This window comes from Caloenas nicobarica, chromosome 13, assembly GCF_036013445.1.
Source record: "Caloenas nicobarica isolate bCalNic1 chromosome 13, bCalNic1.hap1, whole genome shotgun sequence".
NCBI classification, from domain to species: domain Eukaryota; kingdom Metazoa; phylum Chordata; class Aves; order Columbiformes; family Columbidae; genus Caloenas; species Caloenas nicobarica.
In genome coordinates, this window is record NC_088257.1 from 17,130,894 (window position 1) to 17,158,447 (window position 27,554).

Below are 27,554 nucleotides of genomic sequence, written 5' to 3' on the forward strand. Positions count from 1 at the left end.
ACAAAACATAGAAATCAGTGCCCTGACTGAAGACACTGCAGCTGAAGTTATGCTCCTTGTTGAGCTGTCAAGAGTATTTGCACCACATTCAGCTGTAAATCCTCCAAGAACAAAAACCTTTAGGGAACGAAGGAGGGGGGAAGAAAGTGAACAAAGCCATTTTGCCAGGAACTCTGACTGCAGAGGGAAGAACCAGGGCAGAAGGTATGCAACATCACAGCACCAGAGAAGCCAGCTTTCAGAGAGATTTCCTTACCTAGATGGTTAAAAAAGGCACCCCCACAACTACATTGTTCATAGAAACACTTGTTCTTTACCTTCATCATCATTTTCTTCTTCATCATCATCTTCTTGCAGTTCCAGAGTTTCTTTAGGCTTGTTTTCTTCATCTTCTTCTTGTTTTCTTTTTTGTTCCTCTTTCTTCTTCTTTCTCTTTTCCTTTCTTTTCTCCCTTTTAGCTGCAAGAGCTTGTTTTCTGCTCTCCTCTCTTGACTATGTAGGAGAAAAGGATCCATATTTAAACATTTTCACACAGACTAAATTATACTTATAATTCAGACCTTCCCTAGACATCTGGGAGGAAGGAGAAAGGAGAGGAGAGCACGATGAACTAGAATGACTTTTTCACATACTGAATCATTATGCAGAAACTGGGCAGACCTTAAGGAACACCAGGACTAGCTGGTCACAAAAAAATTTTAAAGAATGACAACTAAATAACCACCAAACCAGGGGTATTATAAAACGTCATTCTAATGGAAAACCAGAAAAATTGCTCATCATTTCAGTCCTTTTTCAAAAAACATTTAATAACCTCATTAATGTTTTTGCAGCAGTGTTCACATCTTTGAATAAAAAAAGATCTCCCTAAGCGTATTACAGAAAAAAACCTGTTATCCTTTTAACTGCTTTTTTAAATACATGGAATCAGTCAAGTCAATTATTCTACACAGTAGCTTTGCACAGCAACTGATAGGTGTTTAACAAGTCAACAACATGGAAAATTCAATAAAGTAGTATGGAACTTGTCCAAAACTTCTGCTATTACTGAAATATCACACGAACTGTTCCTCAAAAATTCTAAAAGCCTCCATGACGAGAGCCTGTTAAAGAGCACAATTGATACCCCACGGGATTCTCAGTGAGCTGCTCTTCCCCACTATCTGCTCAACCCCATAGAGCTCAGCAGGCAGCTTGTAGGCTCTCCTTTGTAACACTGAGTAGATGGCCATAAAATGCTTTTGGTCGACATTTTACACAACATATAACATGCCACGTATACACCGCCAAGACTGAAGACCTCCCTTATTCACACATCACCTGTGCTGAAGTAATCAAAGAACTACTACCTAAAGTAACTATTGCCAAGTCCAGGTTTCCTAAAAATGACAATGGAGCGGCTGAAGAAAAGTCAGTTCTAATTTGCCACCCTCAGTATATGCTTCACTTTTTGTATATTAAAGGAAGGAAAACACATGCAGTCAACAGCATTAAGAACTATGACCCCAAGCAGCACCCACAGGAAATAACAGCCTATAGATGAACACACAGTTCATTAGGCTACACAACAGCAATTCTCTACTCACTTTTTCGAGGTCTAGCTCCTTCAGCAATATAGTTGCATTCTTATTTGCTTCTGCAGCCTGCTGGTCTTTAGCTTTCACAATCGTCTCCACACACTGGTGACACTTTTTCAACAGGTCCTGGAATGCAAACTTATCTTACTACCTCTGTAATAAACTAAAATTGATGACTGAGGCTTGCTCTACAAACAGATTAGCTTCCCTGTGTTCATAAACATGCAAACTATCTCAACAGAATAGTACTCTAAACACCGATTTTTTTAAAAAAAGTTCTGTATTAAAAAGGAGACATGCACAAACCTCCGAATCAAATGTACATTCACTTTTTGAATACTTAAAAATTTCATAGAATCATTTTGGTTGGAAGAGACTCTCAAGATCATAGAGTCCAACCATTAACCCAACATTGCCAAGTCCACCTCTACCCCATGTCCCTGAGAACCTTGTCTACATGTCTGTCCAACCCCTCCAGGGATGGTGACTCCACCACTGCCCTGGGCAGCCTGTTCCAGTGCCCGACAGCCCTTTGGGGAAGAAATTGTGCCCAAGATCCAACCTCAACCTCCCCTGGCGCAACTTGAGGCCGTTTCCTCTGGTCCTGGCGCTTGTTCCTGGGGAGCAGAGCCCGACCCCCCCTGGCTCCAAGCTCCTTTCAGGCAGTTCAGAGATCAGAAGGTCTCCCCTCAGCTCCTGTTCTCCAGCTGAACCCCCAGCTCCCTCAGCCGCTCCCATCACACTTGTGCTCCAGCCCCTTCCCCAGCTCCGTTCCCTTCTCTCAACTTGCTCCAGCACCTCAAGGCCTGTCTTGGCGTGAGGGGCCCAAAACTGATTTCTCATTTATATTTCTCATGTACATTTCTGCAGAAAATAAGGGACAGGGTCTTTTCCTGAAGTTAAACTCACCTTGTCAGTTATTGTCGCTATGTATCGCATGCATTCAATGTCCGAGGGAAACTGGTTAACTTCTTTCACCAGGAACTGAACTACTTTCACGTGGCCCTAAAAGAGCAAAAAAATTCCTAGTCTCTTGTATACAATTGTCAACATTCATCATCAAAATACAAGTTTGATATCTTAGTCCAATGCAAAAGACTGAAAACAAGCAAGAACATTTCTGGTAAGCTGCTCTTTGGGAAGAAACATAGTTACTGGTTGCTCAGTGTTGACAGCATGTTTGGTGCTCTCCATCATGGTGGCCAAGACAAGCTCTCCCACAAGTAAAGACCCTCTTTTGACTCCACCTGTCACACCAATCCACTCTCTTGTCACTTACACCACGCAGTTCACTTAGATTGTCCAATTACAAGGTAAGTCTGATCAGGGAACTGAGCCCCTGAATATTATCCTGATATCATCCTGGCAAACACATTCCTTTGCTGCTGGATCCACTCGTTGATAGGGTACGCTGTGCAACCACGCAGGAGATAAGCAACTGTTGTCCCTGAAAATATTTGACTGCAATGGAGGGACAGCAGTGGTGTGCTCAGTATTGGTGCTTGTCAAGGTAGCTGTACACTTGTTTGATGTTCTGTTAAAGGCAAAGCAGCTACAACTAATGAACTCCTCTGCTATAGCTATGCCCCTTGCATCCAACAATGGAAGCGATGAAACCACCACAAAGCAATGTTCTTCCTCCAAAAACGAAAGATGGTGACAAAAGAGCTGACTACACAAAGTGTCCCGCTCAGCAACAGATTAGGAATGGAACAGGAGAAGCACAAAGGAATCGGGGCAGCTTGTTACATACTGGTATTTTGTTCATCAAGGAAGCAGGATTGAAACAAGCAGTATAATCTGCAGAAATTTAGAGAGGACTGCGGTAATCTCAAGACAGTAAAATCTCAAACAGTGTAAGTTTTTGGACAGTGTGTAACTGGAAATAATAAAGTTAACATACTTAGTGGAACAAAGCTTTTCACCTCTCAAAAATTAGATCTGTATGAAGGACACAGATTATGATTACTTTAAAACAGGCATTTTATCACAATAGTAATTTTGCTGTGTTATATGGAATTCTTCCAAGCATTCAGATTTAAGAGTAAATGAGAAACTGTGTTTTGAAAACATTTAGCACTGAAACATAAAATTAAGTTGGTCTCCTACCTTGCGAAATGCTGACATAAGAGGTGTAATTTTTCGATTATCTGCAGCATCCACGTCTGCTCCTGCCTGCACCAGCAACTGAACCACATCATAGTGACCACCATTAGCTGCCAACCACAGAGGTGTGTTTCCTTTCTTGTTACGAACATCAATATGTGCTCCTCTAAAAAGTACAAGTGTAATTGAGAGAAACGAGGTATGACTAAAGGTGGAATTTGGGAAGGAGGACCACAAAAGATCAGGGTAAAATTGGATATACAACTTTAATTACTGAAATCTAGTGGCTAGATAGAGAAATTCTGCCCTGAGATCTGCTGTTTAAGTTGCGACATAGTGACACAAGGATTATTTAAATCTCCCTTACAGAAACAAACACATAATGTGGCCTACTGTACCACAGCTATGCAACTAGCAACTGCGGGTCCTTGAAATTATCATGAATGTGGTGACGACTCCTTGAGATTTCGGCTGCACATAGCGCTAAGCTTGAAGAGCTCAAGAGCTACTGCCAGGCTTTGCCCCCCAAAGTGAAAGTGGGGAAATGCCCATGTTGGAATTACTGGATTAATGCACAGCTGACAGAGCTGTCAAGCCAGACACAGTTTGCTTACCTCTGGACCCAGCTGCCTGCTTAGATTAATTAACACTGGAGTAGCAGGATACTCCAGGATACACTGTAGAGGAGGGAACAGATATAACTACTTAAAGAGCTTCCCATTCCCTTTGCTCTCAGATGCATGAGGCAATGAAAACAAGGGCATCCTTGCCACAAAGGAATACAGCTACAGAACGAATGTGCCTTTAATGAGAAGAAGTAATTTACCGATTAATCAGGAGCTCACAGAACTTGTAGTGACCCTTATCTGCTGCAATTGTTAAAGCTGTATCTCTTGAGGAAGGCACGGGTGGAGCATTAACATCTGCTCCTTTATCAAGGAGAACCCTTCCGACCTCTGCATATCCTCCTGAAGCCGCTTCCATCAGAGGTGTGAGGCCAGTCTGTGCAAAGAGAACGAGTTACAGAGTGTGAAGATTCTACAATACACTTTGGATAAGACATAAATGATTTCTATATGGGGAAATCAGGTTTTTTTTGTTTTTTTTTTTAGCTGCCTATATTTAGTTTAGAAGCCTAAGTTCAAGCAGTCTCTTTCTCAAAAAAACCCACCCCAAACAAAACAACCCCCCAAAAAATCCCACAACACAAAACCCAAATGCTCTTGGGCTTTGATTTATACAAACCCAGGCAAACGGTTGACTAAGTACCACCAAATACCTGTCTCAACAGCAAAAACAAAGTTTACAACAGGATCTCTAAGACAGAGGTTAGAACAGATGCAAATGAAGACAGAAGTGTTTCTGCAAAAATGTCCAGAAACTGGCTTTATAGCTTTTCTCTCGTCTCCCTTAGCACTGAGACTGATCTGGGCCCAATTTATTTGCCAGGCTAAACTGTTAAATAAACTTATACTAGCTGCTAACATGCCCAACTGACCATTTGAGAGCTGGCTTTTATCCATATCCCCTTTTCTCCAGCCACAGTCATTCCAGAAGCAGGCGGGGTAGACAGACACAGCAATTATTTCAGCAGCCTTAGGAGTTACCAAAAATTCCTTTGTGCTGGGGAAATCAGTCTGGCTGTCTACACAAGCTTTAAGCTTGCTTTATGGCAGGAGACACAAAGCTGTCCCAGAGTACCAAAGGATGGGACCTGTGAAGCATTTCAGAGGCACAGAAAGTCACAGTACTGAAGCCACAGGTTCTACAGCAACGCAAAAGCTTTACAAAGTTTGATTGCACTACTTCTGTTGTAGACAAGAAATCTGCTCTACATGAGAATCACCATCAGCAACACTATTCTCTTCCTGCCATGTGTAAAAAATATGTATATCTATCCGTTCTGTTAATGAATATCACATCAAGCTTAAGCCTGACGTTTCTCAGAACTGCAGAACAGAGCCAATCTAAGCTTCATTATGAACTCAGAAGGACTGGTCAGCTTTTCCCTAATGCAAAAAAATCATCATCATCATTGCTGCTTTTTTTTTTTTTTTAAACCAAACTTGTTTCAGAACATTTAATAAGTCCTCTGAGCTCAGAGAGGCTCAAAGCAACAGGGAAACTTGAAGAAACTCAATAACTTGGAGAAATCACCTGTTAGAAATAAGTCATAAGGAAAGGTGACTCGCACACTTACCTTTGCCCTGTGCTCGACGTTGGCCTTCCTGTCCAAGAGCAGACTGACCACCTCTGCTCGGCCTTGGAAACAGGCCAGGGTGAGGGCTGTATTCCGGTTGGTCTCAATTTGGGCGTTAATATCAGAGCCCATATCAAGCAATAGCTTCACAGCAGGTACGTGGCCATTCATAGCAGCCAGCATCAGAGGAGAAATACCTAGCTTGCTCCCAGTCCTGGAGGGAAAGAAAAAACTGCAGTTCCCAGAACTGGAGGAAGGCTCTGGGAAATGTAAGTGTATCTAAGAGGAACAAAACGTTGTGCTGTAAGCCAGAAACAAACATATAACATATATGAATATAGACACTGACCTAAAATACTGGCATTTTTTGAATTGATTAGGAGAAACCACCAGAGTAACTATGTGCAATAGACAATTACAATTTATAAAAAAGGAAAATACATTCAGCTTTTAGACGTTTAAAAGGCTGAAGTACACGTAAGCCTTAAACTACATATACTAAAAATCAAGGCTGCATCTGATTCATTCAGAAAAAACATGCTTCTAGCACAGCTGCAGTTTTAACTTTCAGCAGTGATAGAACATATGTAAGCTTTGTAAATTTGTTCCTCTTACTGAAAGAGACACGTTCAAACACACACAGAGCTGCTCTGAATGCTTTGCCTGGCTCCTTTACCTGGTTCTACTGGAAATACAGTCTGATTTCTAGATCCTAGAATGGTGGAAAAGGGAAGGAGTAGGTTTGCAAACCAGAATAATCCCTTAAAATTTCGGTATAAGGGAGATGAAGTTTGTGGTAGTTAAAGGCACTAAGATAACATGAACATAAAGGATAACATCAGTGTAGAAAGGCTGCAAGGAGGTCTGCAAGCACTAGACATTCCAACCTGTGCCTCGATATGTAGGCAAAAATGGAGCGTCTGTGCTGTAGGGCAGTTCATCTAGTGCACATCGTACATTACCTTGAATTAATTTCTGCCCCGGCATTGAGAAGAATCTTGATGATATTAACATAGCCACCAGATGCAGCAAGGCTTAACGGTGTATAATCAGACACATTCCTATGTTCTTTATTTGCTCCCCGGGCCAACAGCAAATCAACAACCTGAAAAGACAGCATGCATGTTAAAAAACATGTTGTGGCCTTCACTATTATCCAGGAAGTGAAAGGATGTTATCGCATGTTCAAACCTTCCAGTACACTACCAGCTTCCATTGTTAATAGATGAAGTTCTACAGGAAAACCTCTATCCTCTCTTGATTTACTTTTATGTACACGCTGTACAGACTTAGCAACGAATGAATACAACAGCTAATCTGTGTGGGTTGTAGCAGGGTAGCACTTGTCTACCAGAAAGATTATTTTACCTAATCAAAAATGCAAGGCTTTAAAGGGAAACTCTTTGTGTGAATCTTAGATTTGCAAATAAGGGATCTATCCCATTCCCATAATGGCTCACACTGTTTGAGTGCATCTTAACTCCCACAACTTTAATTCAAATGACACACGAGCCAAGTTTGACCATGTAGATTATATGGTCTTTCCAACAGAACACACGGTAAAAATCAGACTGACCGATGTTAACTGAACAAGCACAAAGAAGGACTTCTCTACCAGAAGCCGCTTAAGAGAAATAAAAGGGGGAAACATTGAAACATTTCTGGTGGTGTACTGCACTTGGGTGGGCCTCATGTTACCACTAACATAGACCAGGTGATTTTCAAATAAGCCAGAAAAAAGGCTGCTTCACAAGTTGCTTAGCCATAAACATAAGAGGTAGATTCTGGCATAAGGGGAAAAAAAAATAAAGAGGAAGAAAAAAAGACTTCAGTAGTTCAATGCTATCACAGGCCACAGCGATCTCTCCTTTTATTTGTGAGCAGCACTTTTAGTGGTGAAGATCTGCAATTCCCAAGTCAAAGACTCAACTTTCCAATTTCGGCCAACTGTTTTAACCCACACAAGTTCCAAAACTTGCCACTAGCATAACTGGCACAGAGCCCTTTGCCATCTCCATGTCATCTTCTAAGCTAGAATGGCCATGGCTAAAATAGAAGGGATTTAACTTTTTTTTGGGGGGGGCACGGGAGGGGAGCAGGGCAGGGGGGAAGCTGAGAGAAAACAAAAAGATCCTTAAAAGACTAGTACAATGTGCCCTGCGCTGCATCTGCACTTATCAGCCCTGCAGATTACCACTAACACCATGGATTGCCAACACAAAATTCCTGTTTCTGTCCTTGTGTGCCTGCCCCAGCTGTTTTAGTTTTGAGAGCATGGAGGATGCATAAGGTGAGTGTTCAACGAATGAAGTTATTCATTAAGCATCTTTACATCCCTCACAAAAGGACTTACCTTGCAAGGATATATGGACCGAAGAATGACCACAAGTTATAACAACTATCAGCTAACAAAACTAGGATAGCCAAGGGAGAAGAGAATAAATTTCCTTTCATCTTAGAAGAAGAAAAAGACTTAAATTGGCTACACTTATAAAGGTTAAAAACCTTCCAGAAAAAGGATGGTTTATTATACCATAAATGAAAAAAAACCAAAACCAATCAAACAAAAAAACCCCCAAAAACTGAACTACCTACAAAACCCAATTCAAACCCATTGAAGACAAACACGTCTGTACCTCTTGGCGTCCACCGGAGCATGCCAACGAAAGCGGAGTATCCTTTGTGCGCTCAGACTGTGCTTCTATATCCCCACCTTTATCTAGAAGAATTTCCACTACCCCAACATGTCCAGCGGTTGCAGCCAGAATCAAAGGTGTAAAACCTAGTTACAAGAGATGATGTTTAAAACAACCTTTAGAATCTCAAAAGTATTATTAAGGAGCAGAAATGCACAAAAGGGTTAATTCACAAAGACTTTTGTTCATCAGATGTGTCTTCCTCAGACTAGAAGTTTCCTCATATAGGCCACAATCTCAGACCCTTTATAGGCCTCTTCTGACTCTTAAACATTTAGGCTCTGATTCCAGTCAAATATAATCCGAGGCTCTTCAAAGGAAATCTAAACAGTACTTGCACTGATCATTTGGATTAAGTTCTGACCAACTCATCTCTTTAGAGAAGTCACAGCTTTCCACTTGATTCCTGTTTAATAAAGCTCCAACAAGTGAGCACATCTGCACTGTGCATGTTGCTTATTTCCAGTGGCCAATGTGAGTTCCAAGGAGAGAGACATGGTGGTTTTGTTCTCTCAGCTCTAAAAGATTTCCAGTTTTGCTGAACTCCGTTATTGGGAACAATACGATACACAACCTGATGACTACTCCCCATTAACTCTGGAAGCCAAGATTTGATATTTACCACCATTAGCCACTCTATCTAGTATGCTAAGATCTTCTGTAGAAGGTGAATGACAAGTACAAAAGTGCTTCATATTTAACACATCTGCTTAAGATATCACTCAGATGTTCTTTCTTTCAAAAATACACAGAGAAGGTCATGCAATGTCACTGGCTTTATATGGCCAATAATTCTACATGAAATGTAAGAACGTAATTCTACATTTTTGCAAGCTTTGGTCATCTTTGGTCAATTACTGGAGGGAGTCCAGCGGCAGGCTACAAAATTGATGAGGGGTCTGGAACATCTTTCTTATGAGGAGAGAGTGGGAGAGCTGGGTCTGTTCAGCCTGGAGAAGCTGAGAGGGGATCTCATCACTGCTTACAAAGATCTGAAGGGTGGATGTCAAGAAGACGGGATCAGACTCTTCAGTGGTGCCCACTGGGCACAGACTGAAGCACAGGAGGTTCCATCTAAACATGAGGAGAAACTTCTTTACTTTAAGGTGTCAGAGCCTGGACCAGGCTGCCCAGAGCAGGTGTGGAGTCTCCTCCTCTGGAGACATTCAAACCCGCCTGGACACATTCCTGTGCAGTCTACTCTAGGTGTACCTGCTTTAGGAGGTGGGTTGGACTGGATGATCTCCAGAGGTCCCTTCCAACCCCAACCACTCTGTGACTCTGTGATTTTCTGAAGCAAAGAATCCCAGATCCCAGTTTGAAATGCTCTGTTTCAAGTTGTAGTTCACGGTCAAACTGTTCTACTGCTTTAGCTTACCCTTCTTGTCTCTGTGTTCAATATTGGCACCACGTGCTATCAGCACAGATACAAGTTCTTCATGACCTCCTGCGCACGCGAGGGTCAGAGCAGTGTCATGATTACTTTCGGTCTTCACGGTTGGGAAGAAAAAGAAATATATTCAGAAATTTAAAATAATTCAAGAGAGCTTTAACATTTTAAAGATAGTACTAGATTTTTTTTTTCCCTTTCAGAACTTAGCAGAAAGCAAATCCACTCAAAACCAACTGCAATTACTCACATGTGCATCGATGTCAACCGAAGGATACATGGGAAGCACCGACTGGGAGGGCACATTGCTCGATGCCTGTGAACAAGGCTCAGGCGTAGGGGACTCGGTCGTGTGTGAGGAGCTGCTGGAGCCAGTGGGCACTCTGCTATTCACAGCTGAAAAGTAACAGTGTGTTATTAATCCACTCACAGGAATGCCGCACTTTATATGAATAAAGATTTAGTCGCATGAAACTGCAATAGTCTAATATCAAAACAGTAATGGGGGAAACACATTAAGTGTTCCTAAACAAAACCAAGTTGGTGTCTTGTGCAAAGAAGTTTTGCAGCAGTTAAACAGTGTAAGTATCGTCTCCAAACTGTGTTAAGTTAGAAAATAATTTTATTAATTAGTCTGTATGCATTACGAGTATGAAATATGAAGATTATTAGTTACCCTTTTCAAATTGTAACCTTCACTGTTAGAGTTTAATCGTAGGCTCAGTCTAAGCAAGCAAATGATTTATCACTAAAACACAAATTTAATGTTCAGAAATATAGTCTTGTTCTGGAATTCAAAAGTTTTGCATGTAAAGGTTAGTGCACACCTAGTCTCCACAGAAGGTTTTCAAAGCAAGATAACTGACAGCAACTTACACCATTAATCATGTCTCAGAGTTAAAACAACCCAGGAAAGGTGGAAGAGAAGCAGACAGGAGGGGGCAGTCAACAAAAATAAGCTGAAAACTATCTGTGCTCCCTAAAATTTATTCTGATTGATCCATAGCCCGTAAAAGATTTCATCATGAAGATCTAGTGCAGCTCAGGGACACAAGGAATGCAACTTTATCTTCTTTCAAAAGCAAAACCAAAAAACTCCAAACCAAACAAAAAACAAACAAACCAAAAAAACAACAACAACAAAAGGCAAATAAGATTTTATTCAACTAGTTTTAAATGAGACTTTATCAGAACAAGCAGAGAAATATCCCTGCACATATATATCATGGGGCCAAGAGAGTCTGAGGAGAGCCCAAATGAATCTAAGGCTCAACTGGGATTACTGGCAGCAAGGTTTAACAAACCTATGTACTAGCTATGAATGCACTTTAACTATAGTAAGCCATGCTAATATAGCAGCTGGATTTGACAAGTATTTTCACTTTTGGATTGCCAAATTTCTATACTGTACAGCTTCAATAGATGGAATACCTGGTTAGTTTTAATTACTCCAAAACACATGGTATTTGTAGCACTTCTGAAACAAGCAGTTGATGGAAAACACTAACTGCAGGTAAGAAATAAGCAGCAGCATTTGCTTTTGTCCGGGTGTTTCAAGCAATAAGGGAAGATGAAGGATGAACTCAAACCTGTGTACGTCGGAGAAACGTGCAAACCTTTCCCAGCTCCACCTTCCCGTTTCCATTGAGAAATTACACACCAGCCATTACTTATAGGAAAGTGGTGCGGATGGAAAAGCCTTAGAAAAATCCTCAATGTGATCACTAATGGCACTAATTCAGACCACAGGACTGCATATGAGCAACAACGGAATCACAGACTGGAGCAAGTTTAGACGGGTCACTTCAGTTGGGTTCTGGAAACATGGGTGTGGGGGGGTTCTCACTGAAATTTTGGGAGGCGACAGGTTTCAACTGTATTTTTTAAGTAAAGCATTCTCCTTGACATACAGGCAAAAGCCAGCATTAACATCTAGCTACTACATCTAAGCAACAAAATATTGTATTCAGAGTCAACTTTTGTTTCACGTTACAATCTTCACAAACCAGGTTTGTATTAAAGTTCCAAATATAAAAGCTCCAACACTTCATCTGCCTACTATGGATTAGCACTTACAGCAGCAGATGAGCATTAATTAATGCAATACAATTGTTGCCTTGCTCAATGCACTCAGGTGCAAGATACTAACTGGGTTTATAAAGACTATTCCTTCCAAAATACAAGACACCAAACCTCTCCGTTAAGGACCCAGATTAAATCAAACTGGTCTGTCCTCATGAAAGACATTGGCTCAGTGCTCTCAGTCCTTGCAGTTACAGATGTACCTAAAAACGTGCAGAGGGACTCCCCTTGAGCCAGTTTAAGAGTCCTTAACGTAATATATTCAGTGCTGCTGTTACAGGTTCCATTAATTCTCTACACTTCACAACCATGATTGAAAATGTCCAAGCATTTCTTGCATACTTTAGATTTTCATTATGTGCCTGAAATATGAGTGTGCACTAAGGACTTCACGTGCACAGTAACAACGTCAAATGCGAGAGAGAACATCAAAGGTGGCAGAAATGCAGACAAACCCTGTATTGATATACCAAACTCTTGATTAACATAAAATCTTACAAGAAACAGTCCTACAACACCCACTGACTAAACATCCTCTCTATAACTACTGAGTTTGCAAAACTGCAGGACTTTTTGAAGTGTAATTTTCTACTTCTTTACTGTGGCTGGCAAGCTGGCCCAACGGAGCACCAATGTTATTCATGCTCTGTGGAGCAAAACATTTTTGAGAACTTCCACCTGCAGTTTCATGAGGCTGACTTAGCTCAGCCTAAACTGAGACATATAGACTTTTAACTCAGAGATGACCTTGCAACAATGGTTCCAACATCCCTTCACAGACATCTGTATGAAATAGCAGCTAACTCCTATTTCCCCCAGTATGTTTCTGCATTACCAAACTAGATCATGGGAGGAGGGACAGCCACTGCTCCTGCGAACCCCATCCAGGGAGACGAGGTCGTCCTACCAACGGGACACACACCAGGAGAGCCAACTACAGAATCCCAGAATGTCAGAGGTTGGAAGGGACCTCGAAAGCTCACCCAGTGCAATCCCCCCGCCAGAGCAGGAACACCCAGATGAGGTTACACAGGAAGGTGTCCAGGCGGGTTGGAATGTCTGCAGAGAAGGAGACTCCACAACCTCCCTGGGCAGCCTGGGCCAGGCTCTGGCACCCTCACCGGGAAGAAGTTTCTTCTCATCTTTATGTGGAACCTCCTGTGTTCCAGTTTGCACCCATTGCCCCTTGTCCTATCACTGGTTGTCACCCAGAAGAGCCTGGCTCCATCCATCCTCCTGACACTCCCCCTTTCCATATTGATCCCCATGAATGAGGTCACCCCTCAGTCTCCTCCAGCTCCAGAGCCCCAGCTCCTCAGCCTTTCCTCACACGGGAGATGCTCCACTCCCTTCAGCATCTTCGTGGCTGCGCTGGACTCTCTCCAGCAGTTCCCTGTCCTTCTGGAACTGAGGGGCCCAGAACTGGACACAATATTCCAGATGTGGTCTCACCAGGGCAGAGCAGAGGGGCAGGAGAACCTCTCTGACCTACTGACCACCCCCTTCTAATCTGCCCCAGGTACCATCGGCCTTCCTGGCCACAAGGGCCCAGTGCTGGCTCATGGTCACCCTGCTGTCCCCCAGCTCCCTTTCCCCTACACTGTTCTCCAACAGGTCATTATACTGGAATCCAGGGTTGTACCTGCCCAGATACAAGACTCTACACTTGCCCTTGTTATATTTCATTAAATTTCTCCCCACTCAGCTCTCCAGCCTGTCCAGGTCAACTCTCTGCTTCCGTCTCCTGCTCCCGGGAGGGACCTGGCGGTGCCCTCAGGGACAGCTTCACTGCTCTGCCACCGGCCCCACGGGAGTCGAGGACGTCTCGCCAGTCACTAGTCTTTAACATTTTGTACTCACAGCACCAGAAAACAAGGTGCAGTCTCCCCAAGAGCAAGACCACCAGACCCACTCCAGAGCTGGACCTCAAGAACCGGCACTAATGCAGCTGGCAGCGGAAGGGCTGGCCGGAGGGCACAAGCCAGCCGTGCGGATGGCCACGTCCAGCATCTCCACGTTGCGCTGCAGGATTTCAACAGACTAGAAAAACATGCAGCTTTCACTCTCCAAGACAACAGGGGAGAAACTTTCCAACATGCAGATTGCTTCTTATTGAACAGGCGTTTTGTCTTTTTACCAGGAAGAGTGCAGATAAACATGCTGATAGCCAGGCACCGATTCAAAAAAACAAAATCCATTTTCACAATGGGTGCCTCAGATCTTTATAAAATACCTATTTTGTGATACGGGTTTTGGTTGTTTCCATAGACTTCAGTATTAAAAACACTTGTATTAAAACCCAAAATTATTCTACACCTGACAAAATCCAGGTTCCCCACATTTTAAGAAGGGCATGCAAGTTTCCAAAAGGACTTTCTTTGAATCAGTGTGAATTCAAAGACAGGTCTCCAAGGACACAGATGACTATGTTCAAAAGTTACGAAAAAACATCACAGGAAACCTGAGTAAAACAAAATGAAGCAAGAACTTGGTATTTTATCCCAGTATGACTGTGGAGGCATTAGCAGAACCTCAAGCAAATAGCTCTGGATGAGCTTGTAGCTGTAGTTTGAAACTGCATCTGCTCGGGCGCTCATGAACACTGCATTTGGATTTGGGTTCCCCTTTCCTCAAAGGAACTGGGATTTCCAAGACAAAGAAGACAATCTTTTTCATGACCGAGCGGCCTTTCAGTCTGTCCACCCAACTTCTCAGTAACATGTTACTGCACAGAGGCTTTTGCCCATCAGTAAGTGTGTCTTGTTTTAAGAGTCACCATTTCACATTCCAGATTATCCTAGTAACCAGTTTCACTCCAAACAGCAATCCTAAATACAGTAACTCAGGTGTCACCTTCCAAATCATTACCTTAAAATATCACAATTCTGTGGAACTGACCACAACTAGAATTTCAGAAACCAAATAACAGCTAATAAAGTTTCTCAAAACGCAACTGGAATTTTGGAATACGAACGGGAGCTCACAGAAGAAGACTCAGAAGCACAAAGAGATGCCGCCTCCTGATGAAAAATACCAGCCGAGTAGAACAAACAAGAATAAAAATATTCCAGCTAGAGTAGAAAGCCAGCAACAAAGAAAAGAGAGTTCCTCATCTTGAATTCCCTAAACCAGTAAAATGTCCCAATTCAGATGCTGCCAACTAAGAAATCTACTACAGTAAATGCATAATGCGAACTGAAATGAAACTCCAACTATGAAATACAAGACACTTCAAGAAACCATGTGCACCAAGTAATGAAAATTAGATCCAAAACATCCTCTTCTGCTGGAATATGTGATCCCAAATAATTGATCGCTTTCCCACTCTAAACCACACAGCTTCTGTATCTCTTTTGTAAACCAAATTAAAATCTTGACTGTAATAAGCCTCACCTACAAAGATAAGATTAATTGCAACATTTTTGTTTAAGCACATCTACATAAACTCCATTACAACCAAAACGTTCTAAGTGGACAGAGCTGCTTCATTTTTACGTTTGACCTGACTTTCCAAAGGTTACTCAGTTACTTCTGCAGAGCTTTATGAAAGAGGGGACTCAGGAACACGTCTATCAGTGACTTTCTGCCAGTGAGACTTCCACACTTTGCACCTTGACGTCAACCATCTCAACACCTCGCAGACAAATTATGCCAGCAGACTGGCAAGATAAAATGCTCCATTTATGTATGTTGCCTTAAGTTAGTCAGCAAAATAAAGATTTGAGGCTTTGTAGAAATGCAAATTCTCCCTTACACCCAGTCTCAACTGAGGCTTTGAAAAACTTGCTTCTTACATCACCACTGTTAAGAACAACAGTAAAAGGTATTTCAGTGCAGGGGGCAAAAAGCCAATTTGACATTTCTGTTCTTCTGAAGTAGACCTGATACAAACTGGAATACTCAGCAGGAACAAAAACATTCATACCCCTTCTAAACCAAGAGTTGCTCCCCACCCTTCCTGCAGCTCCAATGTCCCGCGCACCGGGCACGAGCCCCTGAACAATGTTACCCGGCATCTGCAGCACGCACGGAAAGATCCGTTCACATAACAGTTTCTATTGCTCCAAATTTCTCTACAAAATTAAGGACTCGTGGGGAAATTTGTGGAAAAAGCTCAAGTGGATTTTAAATACAGACAAAAGAGTCTGGAGTATGAGTAGGTAGATTCGCAGCTTGTTTTTAAATGCACATAAATTAGAGATACGGTAGGACTGTAATTTACACAGAGGTCACTTTTACTCAGTCTGGATTTTAAAAAGTAAGCAAAATATCTAATTCTGTTTGAACAATTTTTTGGAGGGAATTAAAACAAGCATGAATTTCAGAAGAAAATATATTTCAGTAAAGCAACATTTTTGCAGGAGCGTCTGGAACTGGTTGGCTAAACTTTTTTAAAGTTGCATTTCTGTAAATACAGTTTCTAACAGTTGTAGAACAGCATGCTATTTGTATCGATTTTTGAAATAAGTAAAGATAACTTCTTAGCAAAAAATGTCTTTAATTACTTAGCAAAACCTAAATAAACAGCTTCAGAAATGAAGCAATATCTATTCAAGGTTTTAAAACTTATTTTGATGATAAAGTTTTTCGGGTTGTTGGTAATCTTTTCTCCAATGGCACAGTTCTCACACTCAACTGACTGCAGCAGTATCTCATTTTGGGTGCACTGAATATTTTGGATGTGATACACAGCTGCCAACCATGAAAGGGTATATAACACATGGTCTTGTGCTAGGTATGTAAAACTGTCAGCAACAGGAACTACTCCAAGGATTAAGCCCTTGTTGATTATGTTTTGCATCAGCGATTCAGATTTTCCATCTCACACACACCAGTACCACATCTTCAGCAATAAAATTCAAGAAGAATCCAATCGTATTTTTGTTTTAGTGTTTGCTGAATACTCTGAAGGAGACACATCACGGCAGAAAAGGGGGAACGAAGGTCAATTCTCTCTAACACAAGAGGATCTCTTTGAATTACACTGTATGGCAGAACGGTACAACACACTGCTCTGTTCCACCAGCTCTGGTTTGCATGGGCAGTTGCAATGTTGCAGGTAGACTCAACTTGCACAAGCTTCATGCAATGACCATTCTAAAAGTTCACAGGAATGGCTAGCAAAAGGTCTTACCGCATGTTTCTACAACTTTGAAATGAATGTAAGGGGACAGGGCAGTGACTACAAAGGGAGGTGAGGGGACAGGAAAATAAGGGCTGAGGGACAGACACGAGGTGCAAACAAAAGCTAAAAACCACTGAATTAAAAAAAAACTACAGACCAAACAACACTGGCTATATCCTACATACCTCTAGAAGCAAACATCAATCCTAGTCAAATCCATGAAACGAAGTCAGCCAAAACAACGGCTCTTTATTCCATACGGGGATTCACACAACCCAATGTGTAGGAACTTCCATTCTTCTTCACACCGTTATCAACAAATGGAAGGAATGTTTGGATTTTTGCTTTTCATCCACAGAACAGGACACATTTTTGCCATATGTTACATCTAACAAACAGAGATTCTTGTGCAACAACCAGGGTTTAGTGTGCATTCTGAAAACACAACCATTACAGAACTGAGCGGTTGTGTGTGGTTTCCAGGCTGTGTTTAGACTATAGCAACACCTCCAGCAGCATGGAGATGGACACATTTGCCCATACAATAATTTGTCATTTTCTAGAGATGGCTACTACACTGAAGAAAGTCACTGAGGTATAAGCCTGTATAGAAAATCCTACAGAAGATATAAAACTATCATGCTTTCACGTCTCCCAATGGACACTACTTATCACTCATGATAGGGCTTTTTAAAGCAGCACAGAAAAAAGATGAAGCCAAAGAGGCTAAACAGGTCTCCAGTACAGGAAGTTTTGCACTTTGGAAAAAAGATATTTCAAAGTCTCACGTTAGAATTGGAAGTCACTGTTAGAATTAATAGCACTAACCAGGAACTTCATTCTTAAGCAAGTATTCTCAAACTGGAAAACCCCAAGATGTTTTTGGAGGGAAGGAGAGGAAAGGGGAAACTGAGCACACAAATTAATGCAAAAAATAGGTATATTTCTTAACCCACCTGCTATTAGGTCATCAAGAGTGTCGGTAAGCGTCTGTGCTGGAGTGGCAACCATTAATCCGTCTGCTTCTTGAACTAAGAGCCCCTGCCCAGCAATTTGCTGCTGCTGTCCTACATTCTGCTGATTCCCTAATGCTTTCTGAAGTTCAAGAGACTCTGTTCCATTATAACCCAAATTACCAGAAAAATTACATTGCGGTGCTGGCAAAGGCTGGATAGGGACAAACTCTATTTGTTCAGCAGGTGGTGGAGACTGTTGTTGCTCGTCATCTTTAGACAAGATTGTGTCAACCTGAGGTAACCCTGAAATGTTATCCTCTGGCAGACCCTTATCGGCTTCCACTTCTGGGAAGACCCCTGTAAGTGGGCACTGCTGCTGCACGGGAAGTGGTGTGTCTGTCTGACCTTTGGTCTCCAAATATTCTTTGGTAAACTGCTGTTGAGTTTTCATCTGCAACTGCCTTTCCACCTTCTGCAGCTCCTTCAATATTTTCTTCTTCTTCTGTACTTGTTCTTCTCTGTTCTTTTTAAGTTCTTCAATCTTATCTTTATTTAAAGGTTCACCTTGAATTAATTCCAATGATTTAAGTTGTGCTTTTTCAATAGCACTAATTCTCTGTCCAAGTTCATTCAGCTTGCCTTCAGTCTCTTCTACTATGCATTCCAAAGGCTGGTATGGGTGAAAAGGTGGCAGTAGGTCCTTATCTGCTACCTGCAGGGAACTTGACTTCTGCTTGGATGCACCTAAGCACATGAAAAATGTTTGAAAAAATGCCATGCTGAAGATATCCCAAACCTCCCCTCTCACCCACCAAAAAAAAAAAAAAAGAAAAAAAAAAGAAAAGAAAAAAATTATAAAAAAAAATTTTTACAACTAACACTTCACATCTGTCAAACCACAGAAAGGTAAATCCTGCACTCCATGTTAAGACAGGAAAAGACAAAGCATATAGCTGGAATTTTCAATATTGATCCTAATATCCCTTTGCACACAGCTATTTTAATCTTAAGGAATAAGAAACCTTTACTGTTTCTGACATACATAACAATGCATCTGGGAAGTGAAATCAGCAAGAAGAAAAAGGCAATTTAAATAACTTACTGAGCTCCCAAAGTTGTTCTGGTGTGTGGAGCAACTGAACTAGAACTATTTTCCAGAGGCTAACTTCCAACAGCAAGGTTACAAGCAAAAGCAGTCTATATTTGAGAGAAGACTATCTCGACAGTAAGATCAGTTTTCTGAACAAGTATTTTTCCAAACACCACAGCATTCCACCTTTACGTTACAATCAGAATCCTGCCAGTGCAGACTGTATACAAATATATTCTGAAGCTTTAGCACCTTTTTCAAAGTTCTCAGACAAAATTAATAGCTTGCTTGTCTCCCTCTCTCCAGGAACAAATTAACAATTCTGCTCACTATTAAGACTTGTTAAAAAATAACCTTCAACACGAATCTAGCAAGGAACACCAAGCCAGGGCAGCGCTCCGAGTGCTCAACAAGCAACCCAAAGCTGCTTTCCCAAAAGCCACGTCTGCAAAACCTCCAGTCGGATCTTGCTAATAGGAATCTATTCAGTGCTGAAATGTTAATTATGACTTCAGTGTAAGAAAATTTAATTAACAAGGTGGAAGGTTTTAGCCTGATCAAATAATTTTCTACGCTAAGACCCGTCTGCTATACCCAGAGATATATATAGCTTTAAAAAAACAAAAACCAAAAACCACACACAACAAACTGGAACATTTACAAGGCAGAGTCATACAACTAATCCTTAAAAGGGAACACAAATTATGCACAGTTTGAACCATGACTTAATAAAAATACCTAAATATCACACAGTTAAGTGAAAATCTGGATGCAAGAACTAAGTCCCAAATCAGTCACTAAATCTGGAAGGATTAAGTTTCCCAAAACACTGATTTAATCATCTGTGGGCCTTCCTTCACCAAAATGCCAATTCACAAGAGATTTCATTTTGCATTGCTGTCAAATCAGAAGTCACATATACCTCACTCTGAAGTGAGTCTTTTTTTAAGGAACTCATGAAAAAAGCAAACCAATGTGAGAATTTTCTCTCCAAAGAGAATTTTCTCTTAAAAAGAGAAAGAACAAATACTAAAATAGAATTGAACCAACTCTGTGCTGAATGTGTTCACCACACTCTCTGGAGGGAAAGCAAACCATATCTAAATTTAAGGGAAACAACAAAAACTGTATTAACCCCAGGAAACAGTCCACAAACACTGCAGACAGCCCTCAGTGAGCTCTTTTTCCACAGCTGCCTTGTGCAGGTCAGCAGTTCCAGCTGCACACCCATTCCAGCCACTACCACTATTTTGTCTCTGAAGCACAAATGAGTCCCAAGACAATATCCCAGAAGACAATAAAGAATTTGTCTGAAGTTTAGCAACAACTTGCTTTGTCCTGGCTGGTAGATATGTAGCTCAAGCCTTGCTTACTTCCATTTTTAAAAGTGTGACTTATAATGGAAATTCTGTGGACCAGTCTTGAAAAATATATTTGCACTCACCAAAAAAAAAAAAAAAAAAAAATCAGAGTCACAGAATGTCAGGGGTTGGAAGGGACCTCGAAAGCTCACCCAGTGCAATCCCCCCGCCGGAGCAGGAACACCCAGAGGAGGTTACACAGGAAGGTGTCCAGGCGGGTTGGAATGTCTGCAGAGAAGGAGACTCCACAACCTCCCTGGGCAGCCTGGCCCAGGCTCTGGCACCCTCACCATGAAGAAGTTTCTTCTCATATTTAAGTGGAACCTCCTGTGTTCCAGTTTGCACCCATTGCCCCTTGTCCTATCAGTGGTCGTCACCGAGAAGAGCCTGGCTCCATCCTCCTGACGCTCACCCTTTACATATTTATAAACATTAATGATGGCCAAATCAATTAAAAATCAATCAAAAATCGCCAAAGTGCTTGTCTATATCTATGTGAGAAACTAGTAAAAGTCAATTGGGATCTTTTGAAACTAAGCTGCTCCACTGCTGAAGTAGCAGAAACATTACAGTAACTTAACTGCAAATTAACCCTGCCTTTACAGTGCGACTAAGATGGGAACCCTTTGCACTGCTCTGTTTAATGTCTTTCCTAAGGTTACCGGATCTATCACTTCCCTCCTAACACACAGTATTCCCATGACCTCTCAGCTCTAGACGGCTTCCATCATTCCGCAGGAAAGAAAAGCTGCAGTTCAAAAAGCCTCCAGATAATACTTATATTGTCCCTCTCAATTCAGTCCCACCTGGGCAGAAAACACATCTCTCATAGCAAAGCTTTTCTACAAGGACAAGACAGAGTGAAGAGTAGAAGTACAGCCTCATATTGAGACCTGGAGCGGGCAGACATGCGTTAGGAACCAATACGTGAGGAGCTGGGCTCTCACCTTCCACAAGAGGTGCGGAGAGTTATTTTAATCAGCTTCTAATTAGTTGGCAGGGCCATTTGTTAGGTTCCAGATCACCCTCTCCATACCAGAAAATAGTTGCAACCTGTAATCTTGGGGACACTGGAAGAGGATGAAGAGTAGGAAGAAAGACCCGCTAAGCCTGACATGCACACCTGAACAGTCAGGCCAGACCAGAGGTGGAGAAGATGCTGTTGGTAGCTTCGAATATGTAAGCACTGTAATATAATAATGTTGGAAGTATTTAAAAGTAGCAATTTCCTGTTTTATCCAAATATCTTGTATATTACAATATCCTGAAAAACACTGTGCCCATTTTAGTGAATAATTATGAACAAGACACTACTTTATAATTTCACTTTTGAGATGTGCAAGTGCAGTAAGACTTAAAAATCCAACCACAGGCCAGATCATAATTACATCAACTTTTCTTCCCCCCCACCCCGCTATTTTTTTCATTTACTTTTTTGGTGGAGCATCAATCTTCTACACAACCAACCTTTGCAAAATTAAGTCTAGCAATATTCAGTAGTCAATCTATCCTCTAAAGCAACTGTTCCGGCCACCTTTAGAAGACTTCTTTAGCATAAAGTGAAGACTGAGGATCAGTGAAAACCAGATATTGCTACACAAATACCACCTGCCATCAGGTAATCATGGTTACAGGACAAAGAACTGTTTGGTTGATAGAAAACCCACAGTGGTTATGGGTATGCCAGGGAAGCCAGAGAGTAAGGTAATGACTGTTGCCCAATTTATTTTGTGAACAGTAGCATCAATTGTTCTTCTGTTCATATTTCCATATTCCCACAGGTCCTGATTCCTAACCTGACCAGCTCAGCCTCCACCACCATTCCTGCAGAGCATGCACGTGTCTTCAGACGATTTTCTGACCAATGCACAACTCAGGGTAAGACCTACTCTGCACAAATGCAGCTTCCCATCCATTTCTCTGACTTCTAATTCTCTCCAAGAAATGAGAGGTAAAAGGTTCCTATGGAAATCTCCTGTACTTCTCCTGTTTGCTGTAGATAATCTCCTAAGAACCTGAGTTGCAACAGTCTATTTACCCAGATGAGCCTCCCTCAAGCCCCACTCCTCATCTCTGGAGCACATAACAATACATAGAAAGGATGCAATTACCAGTTTTTAATGCCTTCTGGCTGCAAGTAACATTTAAAGGTCCTAGACGCTGTGAGCAAAAGTTTGGAAGAATAACGTTCTTGTCTTCAGGTGGCTCTCCTAAACAACTTAACTCTTCTCATTTCAATTTGCCTAAAACACATTCACTCTTTAGAGGGTTGCTGCCTATGAACAAGTCTGACACCTTATTTCATCCCACATGCTTATGATTCTCGTGGCACTTGCTCTTGTAGCCCTTACTTCTAGTCCATAGGCTGTCGTCTTCTCCCAGGAAAGAAGTAATTTATGTGCCACTTTCACAATTAATAGATCAGCAAAGGTGAGGTGCTACCAGTCCAAAATAAACCCACCTAAAACTAGCTTATTGACCCCAATGACGGTGTTATTAGATGTATCATCTCTATTTGCTAACACCCAAATGACAGCCTTGTATTTTAGAGCAGTAGCACAGGCAGGTACTTGTGTTGTCCTCCCCAAGTCTGAGGACTGAGATATTTATTCTGAGGAAGTGTCCAAGAAACACGAGATGATCAGTAACTTTCCTGCTTAAACAAAGCCCAGTTCTGACCTTACCCTAAATGCACTAGTTGATGAATTTGCAAGGACAGATATCTGTTGTATTTTAGAGCAAGCCACAAAAGAGTAAGAAAAATCATTACTCTATTTTTAAGGTCTTTTCAGAAAATTAAAAAGACCAAAGGTTTGTTTTTACAATCCCTTGTGCTCTTCAGGAAGTTTCTGTCAACAAAATTTGCATTTCAGCTTAGTGGTTTCCATCTCTGCCACCGCTTGAGACAGTCATATTATACTTTACTTTTCATTATATGAAATTCTGGGACTTGCTGACAACTCCCGAATTTCTACAGCTATTAAAAAAATAAAGAGTGGATCAAAATCCAGAACATTACATACAAAAATAATTTTTCCAGAAAGAAAAAAAATGGCAGCAAGAAAAAATTCAACTGTACTATATACATTTCTACATTTAAATACATCATCTCTGCTGCAACCAAAACCTAGTATATTGTGCTGGTTTGACTGAAAATGGGTTTTCTTTGTGCAGTTAGAAACATTTCTTTTTCATAGCTAGCACGGTCATTGTTCAGACTTAGTTTGAGAACAAGAGATAACATCCCAGCACAGAGTTAATGTTTTAAATTGCTCTGGTCTGAGCGCTCTGCCCACAGGTGTGAGGAAGGGAACAGAGCTTGACTGACACCCAGACTGATCAATGAGAGTATTCCGGCCCATTAGCGTCATGCTAATTATTTAAGAGTGGGGCTTTCCAGTTTCTGGCCCCTTTTTCTCTTGCTCTCTCTGGGGCACAGCCAAGGGAGTTCTGTGCGGGATGTTTAGTTCGGCTTTTTACCATTTTGCAGAGGCCTCTGAGCCTTTCTGCCTTTTTCCTTTTTTCCCTCTTTTCTCTTTCTGGGATCAGCTGTTGGGACCAGGTGCTGCTTGGTGTGGATGGAGTTTGTGAGGAATTGCTTTGAGTATCTTTTCTATCGTATACATATATTTTTACTAGTAGTGAATCAGTATTTTGTTATTTTATTACACTGTGTTTATCTCAATCCAAGTTTCTCCCTTCCCTTTCGATTCTCTCCCCTGTTGGGGTGGGTGAGAGAGCAGCTATCGTGGTTGCATTGCCAGCTTGGGTTAAACCACGACATATATAAATCGCCATGTCGTCCTGATAGGTAATATTATCTAGAACTTTTTTTTTTTTTTTAAAAAAAAGCAACACAAAATCACCCAACACAAAACAGCCAACCAACAAAACCAGACTCAACCTGTTCCTCGCTTCATGAAAGGCAAATGTCAGGAAGCATAAATCTGTCTTAAGATCTTTGCGCTTTGTTAACAGAATTGCTCGTCCATTGTTCTTGCACTTCAGAATTTTTTAAAAATGTGATTTGACTCAGAAGTAGAGAGTTAGATTTGCAGTCTGCAATTTAAATTCATCAGCCTTAACAATAATACGGTGAGCTCAATATTGAATTTTCATGAAAATTCTGTGTTTAATTGTAATTCATATCAGTAAGAAATTCAGCTATAAGAACCAAGGTAACAATCAGTCAATTCATATACACACAAATACGAAGTACAATATTACATAATCTGGCTAATTGGACAACAAAAAAAGTAGCCTACTTGTCCCAAGTAAATTCATCTGTCACATTGGTTTTAATACATACTTCATTCTTCTTTATAAAGAGCAAAACTATTTGTGGAGGGCTGAATGATCAGTTGAGTTGGCATTTTCACTGTGTATTGGCAGTATTTTTGCCAATCACTCCTGCAACTATTTCTATGGAAAACTTGCAGGGAATAGGTGCAATGATATCCAAGAAGCAATGGTTACCTGGCTGAAACCAAGCCAAACTTAACTCAGTTTTTTGACATTCAAAAATTTCAATTACTTTGCAGTCTCAGTCTTCCTCCCAAGTTTCCTCTGGTGGCCTGACAGCACCTAACTGGAAAATTGCTAAGATGTAATTAAATTAGTCGGTGGCAAGCAGGTGACTGAAGCTTCACAGGAGCGGAATTGCACAAATGACTGTGAAAAGATTTTTATATGCTTGTGCTCTTGGGGACCTACACGTGTCTTGGTTTTCAATCATCTGCCTGCACTGCTAAAGATTTGCATAAAAGAGTAACAAATCTTTAAGTCCCCTAAGCAAAGAGTAGCAAAGTTAGAAAGCCATGAGGCATGGACGGTTCTGTTTCACTCGGTAACTCAACCTGGATAACGGGGTCGGCTGCTGACCCAGGGAGAAAACACGGAGGAAACGGCAAGAGTTAATCAGAGGATGTTGAAGCTCATGAAACAACGAACAGGTAGCTGGACTGTGCAGTAGAGAAGTCTGAAAGGAGTCAGAATGGAAAAGCAAGAATATCAGCTTGCTTTTTTAATGCCTTTAGCTCAACGGGAACAATATAATCTTTCTAGTTCTTCTGTTAACCTTTTTCAATTAAATCACACAATGTGTGAGATCTCTGCCAGTATAACACTCGGTATGAAGCATAAAAGTCAGATATTGAAGTCAAAATATTTATTGAGTTTGTAGCTATTGAATCTATGTGGAGTTTGTTTTTCTCTCCTTTCTCCAAGCCATTAGGCTGTTAGATTTAGCACAGGGATACAGGGGATACCATATACTGAAGGTCTAACTTAAAAAGCTTACGGATTCCAAAAATGCTAGAAGTTCAAGGGAACCCTGATCCTTCCCAGGGATCAAAGGCAGCTTTCACATGCACAACTTAAGTCTATTGGGTTCTTGTGGAATTCTAAAAAGCAAGCACGCCAACTGAGAGACGCTGCAAGTTACTGCCCACTTCAAAACAACAGCGGAGAAGTCTAATCACAGCATGTTGATAGCTTTTAAGTATTCAGTTAAGGTTGATTATTTAATTTGCAAGCAGAATTTCAGAACCTATGAAGTAAAGCAAATCTGGAGAAAAACTTACAAAATAATTGATGCCACAGCCTCCAAAAATAGACTACATTTTGATATGCTTAAAAACATCTTATGTAGTTCAAATATTTTGACTCAGAAAACAATCCTGCCGCTTTCCACAGACTTCCTGAGCAGCCCCTTGTTGCGCTAGTGTGTTGGTTTTCAATAACGTCCTAAAAACATGCTGTGGGTTCAAGCCAATGCACTCACCAGGCAGACTCTGCGAAAGACCAAGGCAGAATCACCAACACTGCTGGGAGCTTCAGATCCCACTCTAACGAAACATGAGCTTGCATTTCACAGAATCCCAGAATGTCACGGATTGGAAGGGACCTTGAAAGCTCATCCAGTCCAATCCCCCCGCCGGAGCAGGAACACCCAGAGGAGGTTACACAGGAAGGTGTCCAGGCGGGTTGGAATGTCTGCAGAGAAGGAGACTCCACAACCTCCCTGGGCAGCCTGGTTCAGGCTCTGGCACCCTCACTGGGAAGAAGTTTCTTCTCATATTTAAGCGGAACCTCCTGTGTTCCAGTTTGCACCCACTGCCCCTTGTCCTATCACGGGTTGCCACTGAGAAGAGCCTGGCTCCATCCTCCTGACACTCACCCTTTACATATTTATAAACATTTCCCAACTAGCCAAGATTATCAACAGCAACGCTATGACAGCAGCTGATTGCCTGAAGCAGCCCAGCAGCATTCCTTTGGAGCATCCCATGTGCGGGGCACCGAGAGCCCTCGCTCCAGGGAACCCGCTGCAGGGGCACTGGAAGCTGCAGCACAGCCCCTGCGCTTTCCAGCCCTCGCAGCACGAAGCCGAGGGACCCGCTGCCCCTGCAGTAATGGCACATTGGCTTTTTGTAGCCAAAAGACTGTGTGCAGCTGCTGCCATCAGAACCGCTGAGGGCTGCCGAGCGATCCCGACTGTGTTCAAGCGAGGGCAGCAGCAAGTGCAAGCCGTGAAGGAAGGAAGGAACCTTCTGCCTCTCCCCACAAAAGCACAAAGAGCTGAACTTCACTGGGATTTCACTTTTACATGGACAATACAGACACTTGCTAAACATAGTCCACTAAAAATAACCCTTCCTAAGCATGTAAGAGTTGAGGTCTGTTCAGTCGCATGAACCAATTCTGCTGCTTCTTTCCCCCGATTTTTCTGCAGCTCTTTAGGAGGTTACTATCTTTGCATATTGCCTTTATCTGAGTCTCTTGATCCACCGCCAGCTCTGAAATATTACTCTTTCCAGTTGCTAAACATTGATATTCAATCCTTTGCCAAAATAATTATTCAAATGGCAACTACTCTGTAAGCCTTCTGACTTTACTGAAGAATAATAATGTAATTCAAAAGTAGACCATAAATTCCTCTTGAAAAACCTCACACCATATTTCAATCATAA

The 27,554-nt window shown here is 41.6% G+C and overlaps 1 protein-coding gene across 15 annotated transcripts in view; it reads right to left on the minus strand.

The window, feature by feature from the left end:
* ANKHD1 (ankyrin repeat and KH domain containing 1) overlaps nt 1-27,554 on the minus strand; it is a 117,772-nt gene that overhangs the window by 22,055 nt on the left and 68,163 nt on the right. For 13 of the 15 annotated variants that reach the window (XM_065643739.1, XM_065643732.1, XM_065643734.1 and 10 more), the window contains 11 exons: nt 18,133-18,876; nt 10,220-10,365; nt 9,958-10,069; nt 8,520-8,665; nt 6,846-6,988; nt 5,884-6,097; nt 4,510-4,685; nt 3,687-3,849; nt 2,487-2,582; nt 1,587-1,703; nt 318-492 (listed from right to left, as the gene is read on the minus strand). In XM_065643739.1, coding sequence (XP_065499811.1) covers nt 318-492; nt 1,587-1,703; nt 2,487-2,582; nt 3,687-3,849; nt 4,510-4,685; nt 5,884-6,097; nt 6,846-6,988; nt 8,520-8,665; nt 9,958-10,069; nt 10,220-10,365; nt 18,133-18,876 — 2,232 coding nt within the window. The remainder of the gene's footprint in view (nt 1-317; nt 493-1,586; nt 1,704-2,486; nt 2,583-3,686; nt 3,850-4,509; nt 4,686-5,883; nt 6,098-6,845; nt 6,989-8,519; nt 8,666-9,957; nt 10,070-10,219; nt 10,366-18,132; nt 18,877-27,554) is intronic. The other 2 variants (XM_065643738.1, XM_065643737.1) reach the window with 1 other exon arrangement.